Consider the following 8,486-nt stretch of genomic DNA (forward strand, 5'->3'; position numbering starts at 1 on the left):
AGTAGTTCTATTAACATCAAGTAGGTTTCAGAGCAAAGAATATTACCAGAGATAAAGTCAGTTCCTCACGATAAAGGGGTCAGTTTATCAGGAGGATGTAACAGTTCTAAACATTTATACGCCTAATAACAGAGCTTCAAAATATATTAAGCAAGAACTAATAAAGCTGCAAGGAGAAACTGAAAAATCCAGTTATAGCTGGAATTTTCAATATCTCTTAAAAACATTTTTTATAACAAGCAGGCAGAAAATCGTAAAGTAGACTGAGTAACACTGTCAGTCAACTTGAATAACACTGTCGACCAGCCTGACCTCACTGCACCAAACAACAGCGGAATACAAATTCTTTTTGAGTGTACATGGACCATTCTCCAAGGTAGAACAAGGTGGGCCATAAGATGAATCTCAACATTCAAAAGGATTCAAGCCATACAGAGTATGTTCTCTGACCTCAATGCATGTGAGTTAGAAATCAGTAAACAAATAAACAAACAAAAAACAAACTTTGGGAAATCCCCAAATGTTAGGAAATTAAGTAACACACTTCTCAGTAACCCATGAATTAAAGGTGAAATCAAAAGGGAATTTATATATATATATATATATATATATATATATATATATATATATATAGGAAGTACTTTGAACTGAAAGAAAAGGAAAACACAACATGTCAGAATTTGTGGGAAACAGCTAAAGCAATACTCACGGGGAAATTTCTAGTCCTAACCACCTATATTAGAAAAGGAGAAAGTTCTTAAATCAGTGATATCAGTTTCTACCTTAAGACACTAGAAAAAGAAGAGCAAATGAAGCCCCCGAGAAACAGAAGAATAGAAGTAATGGAAATCAGAGAAGAATGGAATTGCAATGGCAGTGGAATACAGAAGAACAAAAATTAGTGGAACCAAAGGTGTTTTCTTTGAGAATATCAATTTTATTGATAATACTTTAAGCAGAATGACCAGGAAAAAAAGGGGAGACACACATTACTAGTATCAAGAATGAGAGAGGCCTCAACACTGCAGCTTCTATAGATATTAAAAGGGTAGTCAGAGGATATTACTAGCAATTTAAGCTGATAAATCTGACAATGTAGGTGAAATGGACAAAGTCCTAAAAAGACACAAATGGCCAAAGCTGACTCAAGAAAAAACAGACAACTGGACTAACCTTATTTCTACTACAGAAGTTCGTGTTCTAGTTAGAAACCTTCCCAATGTCTTCACTGGTGAATTCACCAAGCATTTAAGAAATACTTATTATACACAAACTCTTAAAAAACTGAAGAGACTATATTCCTAGTTTGTTCTGTGAGGCTTGTATCACCATGATACCAAAATTAGACAAAGGTATTACAGGCAAAAAGAACTGTAGAGCAGTGTCCCTCATGAACAAAGAAGAATTCCAAAGAAAATTTTAGCAAATTGAATTCAACAGTGTATAATACATCACAACCAGATGGGATTTATCACGGAAAAGCAGGTTTGGTTTAACATTTGCAAACCTATGTAATGCACCACATTAGCAAATTAAAGAAGGACAATTTGAACATCTCAGTAGATGCAGAAAAAGCCTTTGTCAAAATCTAACGTCCATTTCTGATTTTTAAAAAATGCACACAAACAACTCTAAACTAGAGAGACATGGAGAGTCTGGGAGGGAAGAGAATTTGGAGGCAGGGAGACCAGGGAGGATGTTGCAGACACAGCTACAGTGAAAGTTGCTGAAGGTCTGGATGAAGACACTGGCAGTGAGAAAGGAGAGGAAGAAAAGAGACTGAGTGATGTTTCAGAGGGAGAGCTGACAGGACTTGGGATTAACTAGCCACCAAAGTCAGAGGAAGGATCAGATAAGCTCGAGATTTCCAAGTGCGTGTGTTCCGAGTGGAAGTAATGTTCTCACCCCTCAGAGAACACAGAAGACGAGATGTCTGCGGGGAGGGTTACTCTCAAGGGACTGGAAGGGACTTAGGATGCTCTGAATTGGGTTCTGGGTATCTTGTGGAGACGCCCAGTGAAAACTGGAACCAGGGCAGGGAGACCTTGTTCCTGAGGACATCTGTGTGTACCTGCGGAGAACCTGGTTCAACAAGTCAGAATTTGGTACCATTTCTCCAGATTTTATGCTGATGGTGAAGACGTGGGGCCATCAGATAATGAGCTCCGCATTTTCTCGGTCTTAGTCTTCTAGGGCAGAAGGGAAGTGAAGATTTCAGGTTGCTAAAGGCCACACCATGGCATGTTAGGCTCAGCTGAGGCTCAGCTGAGAGACTGAGACTCATCCCTGGCAGAACCTGATGGGAGAAGGCTGGGACTGAAGCTGGAAAGGACGGGCATTTCGGGAGGAGGGTGGGTAGCAGGCTGTTGTGTTACTGATCTCAGTTCTCATTTTCTGTGCAGTGGCTGTAAATGTGGCCGAGGACACAGCTCACCCCAAACTCATCTTCTCCCAGGAAGGGAAGTACGTGAAAAATGGAGCGTCAGCCAGTTCCTGGCCGTTACTTTCTACAGCGTGGAGCTACGTTACTGGCTGGAGGAATCCTCAGAAGACCACAGGCTTTGTGGAGAGATTTCAGCACCTACCCTGTGTTTTGGGGAAAACTGTTTTCACTTCAGGGAAGCACTACTGGGAAGTGGAGAGCCGAGATGGCCTGGAGATTGCTGTGGGGGTGTGTCGGGAAGACGTCATGGGGATTACCGATGGCTCCAGAATGTCCCCCGAGCTGGGGATCTGGGCCCTTTGTTGGAGTTCTGCTGGCTTTCGGCCCCTGACGAGCTCCCCTGTAAGTCCCACCAAGCCAGAGCCCGCTCCTCACCGGGTGGGAGTCTTCCTCGATCACGGGGCCGGGGAGATCTCCTTCTACAGTGCTGCGGACGGCGCGCACCTGCACACTTTCTCCTGTCCTGTGTCCCGCCTCCGGCCGTTCTTCTGGTTGAGCCCGTTAGCCTCTTTAGTCCTCCCGCCAGCGACTGGTGGGAAATGAGGCTGTGCTTCCCTGCCCAGGAATCTTTCCCTTACACCCCAGGCCCGGGACACACACACCCCTTGGCCCTCGTCCTTCACCTGCTCCATGTCGATCCTGGCTGGTACGTCGGTACTAGCCACTCAGATTCCGACGTCACGCTTCGTTCAGCTCCCTGCACGCCCTGTGCGCAGACATAAAAGACCCTGCTGCTTACCTTTCCGCTAGCCACCTGTATTACTGAGAAAAAGGTTTTTTCTTACTCTACCCATCTGATTAATAATCCTTTGTCTCTTTTCTGGGTCTTCATATTGGACCCTCTCTCATCTTAGGTGTGAGATGGGATCCATTTGTTAAAAATAAACTTCTGATGCTTCTGATGCACAAACAAGACAGAATAAACTTGCCACAGTCTGTTTCTTATTTTACTTAGTTTCTCTGAGTCTTTACTCTGTTAATGTGTTATGACTGTTCAGGAGGGGTATTTATTCAGCATTTCTCAGGTTTATTTCACCACAGAAACTCTAGCTCTGGGAGCACCAATGAAGACTCCTCACAAGATAGTTTGGCCGCTGTTCGTTCTGCACTTTCTCGAGATGATCTTGACCATGTCAGATTTCAACCTAGACTTGCCCCCACCCCCAGCCTCCAAAGCTGGTGGGTACACGTGTGGGTGCTGTAAGCTACCCACACTTTGTGGCCCTGGGTAAGGGTCTGCTGAAGTCTTTTCCTCTGGGGACCAGGGTTTTGTTACGGAAAACACTGGGCACATTTAAAAAAATATCCTTTCTCCCCCTGCCAGAGCCAGGAGGGATCTTTCTCAACTTTCCCCTCTGAGAATTTGATGGGGTCCCCGGAGGTAAAACCCATGAAAATATGCAGCTCCCCCAATACTGCAGCTCCCCAGAGTTTCTCACTGAAGCCAACCCACACTCCACCTCCAGCGATCCGTCAGAACGACCATGTGCGTATTCCTCCTTGTTTATGGCTCCAGTGGGTTTTGATTCTGCTGTTAACCAGATCTCAGTTTCAATTCTGTGGGTTTGCCTGTCCATCCAGCTTATGGGGTGTCAATTGGCCATTCAACCTCAGTTCTCTGATGAGTCCAAGAAAAGCCATTGATTTTTCAGTTTTCTCATCATTTTCTTACAAAGAAATGAGTTACGATTTCCAAATTCTTTATATGTTGACACTGAAACTGGAAGTATCCTTTTATAATATTAAAATAGGTTTCTTACAGAGCTCTATAATGGTTAATTTTTTGTGTCAACTTGACTGGATTAAGGGGATGCCCAGATAGCTGGTAAAACATCTCTGGGTGTGTCTGTAAGGGTGTTTCCAAAAGAGATTAACATTTGAATCCATAGAAGAAGATTGCTCTCCCCAACCTGCATGGACATCATCCAATCAGTTGAGAGCCTGAACAGAACAAAAGACAGAGGAAGGGCAAATTCTCTGTTCAAGCTGGAACATCCATCTTCTGCACTTGCACATCAGTGCTCCTGGTTCTTGGGCCTTCAGACTGGGACTGGGACTTACACCATCGGCACTCCCATTCTTGGCCCTGTGGACCTCAACTGGAACTTCCAGCATCAGCTCTCCTGGGCCTCAGGCCTTTGGACTTGGACTGAATTGAACCACCAGCTCTCCTGGTTCTTCAGCTCTCAGCACACTGTAGAGCTTCTTGGCTTCTATGATCGCATGACCCAATGGCCAATGATCTATTCTTTCAGATGTCTCACTGAAGAACCATGACTAATACAACCTCATATAGTTGGGTCTTGCTTATTTCCTATACAGTCTGTCAAGTCTTAACTGTTATTCACAAACCATTCCCTGTTAAAGTGACTGTTTGTATAGTTGGATTAAAATATACTGTCTGGCTAGCTGCTATTAGTTTCATTTCTGTTTCTTTTTTTCCCCTTTTCTGCCTTCTCTAGTTTTATTGTGCATTTAAAAATAAAATTCATTTTATCTTATTTACTTATTATTTACACTTCTTAAAAATTTTTGAGTCATTGCTATGGCATTTACAATGTACATTTTGAAAAGTCTGAATCAACCTTCAAGTAACATGTTTCATGGGTGGTGAAAGACTTTATAACCGTATCACCTTGATTCCCAGCCCTTGCTCTGTTGTCACACATTTCACTTTTAGGCTTGCAATGAACACCCAATACATCATTATTAATGCCTTGAATGCTTATTTGCTTTAAACATCTTCTGTAAACAAGATTACACTGTATTGCACAGGGAAGTATACACAAAATGTTATGATAACTCACAGAGAAAAAAATGTGACAATGAGTGTGTATATGTCCATGAATAACTGAAAAATTGTGCTGAACACTGGAATTTGACACATTGTAAAATGATTATAAATCAATAAAAAAGGTTAAAAAACAAAAAACAAACAAAAAAAATCTCTGGTATGTTAAAAAGTGTTGAGGTGAATGAAATGACAAAAGTGGAAAGCAGATACAATGAAGAAACACAGGTTACTGAAGACTCATAATATTTTGGAAAGATACTTGTCATAGAATACTTATGCTGATGACTTAGAAGCTGTAGGCTACATTCAGGCGGCCAAGAGAGACTTTCAGGAAAGAGAAAAAAATCACAGTTTCTCTGGAGCCCGGGTGCTGAGAGTCCAGCCTTAATTTTTGGTGACCTGGGGTCCTTTTAGGGCTAAAAGAAAAATTCAGGAGACAGGTGATTCTAAAGTGGGAAAGATTTACAGAGTCAAATGGATCATGGTCTTCTGAATGAACTTGAAAGTACAGCTTATCTGTTCTTCCTCACAGTTTTACCATTATTGGTGTCATGGTGTATGTAGCATGGTGTAGCAACAAGCATGGTGTCTTGCTTGTTGACAGATGATCTCATTTTGGTTTCTCATTTAGTGTGATGCACACACTTTCAGGTCTTGCTTCTTTATCCATCGTAAAAATCTCTGGCTTTTAATCTGAATCTACTTTGAAGCAATCTGTCACTTCATGTGTATTGAGAGACTTTAGTTCATTTATACTTAATGAAAATTGGTATCATTAAGTTTAAATCTGTCAACTTGCTTTTTAAAATTTTGCCCTTTCTGTTTTTTTTATCTCTATTACTTTTTTCCTGCTTTTTTGTTTTGCAGGGGGTGGTTAATAAAATATTTAAAATTTTAATTTTATTTCAATTATTTGTATCTTTATGGAGCTGTATCTCCTTTAAAAATAATTTTAAATTTGACATTTTGGTTAACTATTCTTCAACAAGGGTGACAAGAGTACACAACGAGGAAATTATAAGGCTCTTCAATAAGCAGTTTTTGGAAAACTGGATATCCACATGCAAAAGAATGAAATCCAATCCTTATCATACATCATACACAAAAATCAACTGAAAATGGTTTAAATAATTAAATGTAAGACCCAAAACTATATAACTCCTGGAAGAAAACATAGAGAAAAAACTTGAAATTGGCCTTGGCAATGATTTCTTGGCTATGACACCAAAAGCAAAAATAAAGAAGCAGGATTACATCAAACTGAAAAGCTTATGCACAGCAAAGGAAATAATCAACAAAATGAAAAAGCAACCTATGGAATGGGAGAAAATATTTGCAAACCATAATCTGATAAAGGGTTAATAACCAAAATATAAAAGGAATTCCTACAATTCAACAGCAAAAATTAAATGACCCTATTTAGAACGGGCAAAGGAACTGAATAGACATTTCTCCAAAGAAGACATCTACCAATGGCCAACAGTTACAAGAAAAGGTGCTCAACATGACTACTCATCAGGGAAATGCAAATCAAAGCCACAAAACCCACACTTGTTTTGATGGCTATTATCAGGAAAACAAAAGATGACAAATAGTATGGAGGTTCCTCAAAAAATTAAAAATAGAACTACTGTCTGATCTAGCAATCCCACTTCTGACTCAGTATCCAAAGGACTTGAAATCAATACCTCAAAGATACATCTGCACTCACATGTTCATTGCAACATTATTCAAAATAGCTACGACATGGGAGCAATCTAAACATCCATCATCAGGTGAATGGATAAACAAAATGTACATACAAAGAAATATTTTTCAGCCTTAAAAAGAAAAAAAGGGAATCCTGCCTTTTGTGACAATACAGATGAACCTGGAGGAACTTAGCTAAGTGAAATAAGCCAGGCATGGGACAAATACTACATGGTATCCTTTATTTAACAAATCTGAAATAGACTCATAGAAGCAGAGATTAGAACGGTGGTTGCAAGGGGCTGGGGGAAGGAGAAATGGGGAGGTACTAGTCAAAAGGTGGAGTTTCAGTTATACAAGATGAATTCAGTCCTAGAGGTCTGTACAGCATAGATCCTGTAGTTAACCATACTGCATTTAAAAATTTGCTAAGAGGGAGTTAAGTGTTCTTAACACAAGAAAATAATAAGGAAGGCAGGAGGAAATTCTGGAGGTGATGGGCATGTTTATGGCGTAGATCATGGCTTTATGGTATTGTGGCAATGGTTTCATGAATGTACACTTACCTGCAAACTTATCGAGTTTTAGTTATTTTTGTATGTCACTTATACCTCAAAATGTTTTAAACAAAACAAAACAAAATACCCCCTTATATCTTGTTTGATTTATCCTTTGATATAAGTTACTTAGAAGTATGCTATTTAGTTTCCAAATATTTGGGATTTTCCTGGGGATCTTTCTCTTACGATTTCTAATTCAATTGTGTTCTGAGCAAATACTTACGACAAACTCTAAATTTATTTATACTTTTATTATGGCCCAGAATATGGTCTATCTTGATAAATGTTTCATATGCACTTGAAAGATGTGTATTATTCTTTTATTGAGTGGAGTGTCCTATAAGTGTCAATTAGGTCTAGTTTTTTAATATTGGCCTATTATTTAAAAATTTTCTCTGTCCTCTCTGTCTCCACTCTTTCAGGACTCCAATTATATGTATATATTAGGCCATTTGAGGTTGTCCAGAAGCCCACACATACTGTTCATTAAATTTTTAGATTGTTTCCTATCTTGTTTAATTTTGGATAGTTTCTATTGCTATGTCTTCATGCATCAATATTTTCTTTTGCAATGTCCAATCTGCTATTGATTCCTCCAGTGGGTTTATTATTTCAGACATTGTAGTTTTCAACACTAGAAACTCCTGTGTATGTTTCTATTTTATCTACTTTGTCTTTACTAACATGTTTAATTTTTCCTCTAACATTTTGAATATGTAGAATGTTATAATAAAGTGTTTTAATGTCTTTGTCTTCTGTCTGATCTAACCAACATAATCAATAAAATACCTCAAATTGTCTATTAAGTACCAATTCTGAGTAGCAATCAAGTCATTGATTTTTCTTTTCATTGTGGTTTATTGGATGCCTGGATAATTTTTTTTATTGAATGCTAGAACTGTTGTGAATTTTATCCTGTATGCTGGATATTTTTGTAGCCCTACAAATATTCTTGAGCTAGGATTTGTTAAGCAGAACCATAGCAGGGTTTAGTCTAGGT

At 39.3% G+C, this 8,486-nt stretch overlaps 1 protein-coding gene across 1 annotated transcript; it reads left to right on the forward strand.

The window, feature by feature from the left end:
* Window positions 1–2,400: 2,400 nt before the first annotated feature.
* Window positions 2,401–3,393, forward strand: TRIM4 (tripartite motif containing 4; the record flags this gene model as incomplete). Its single annotated transcript, XM_064478667.1, is given in 1 exon segment — window positions 2,401–3,393. A coding segment is annotated over 1 exon segment (586 nt), but the record flags the coding sequence as incomplete, so codon positions are not given.
* Window positions 3,394–8,486: the final 5,093 nt, after the last annotated feature.

Source organism: Camelus dromedarius, chromosome 24, assembly GCF_036321535.1.
Source record: "Camelus dromedarius isolate mCamDro1 chromosome 24, mCamDro1.pat, whole genome shotgun sequence".
In the NCBI taxonomy this organism is placed as follows: domain Eukaryota; kingdom Metazoa; phylum Chordata; class Mammalia; order Artiodactyla; family Camelidae; genus Camelus; species Camelus dromedarius.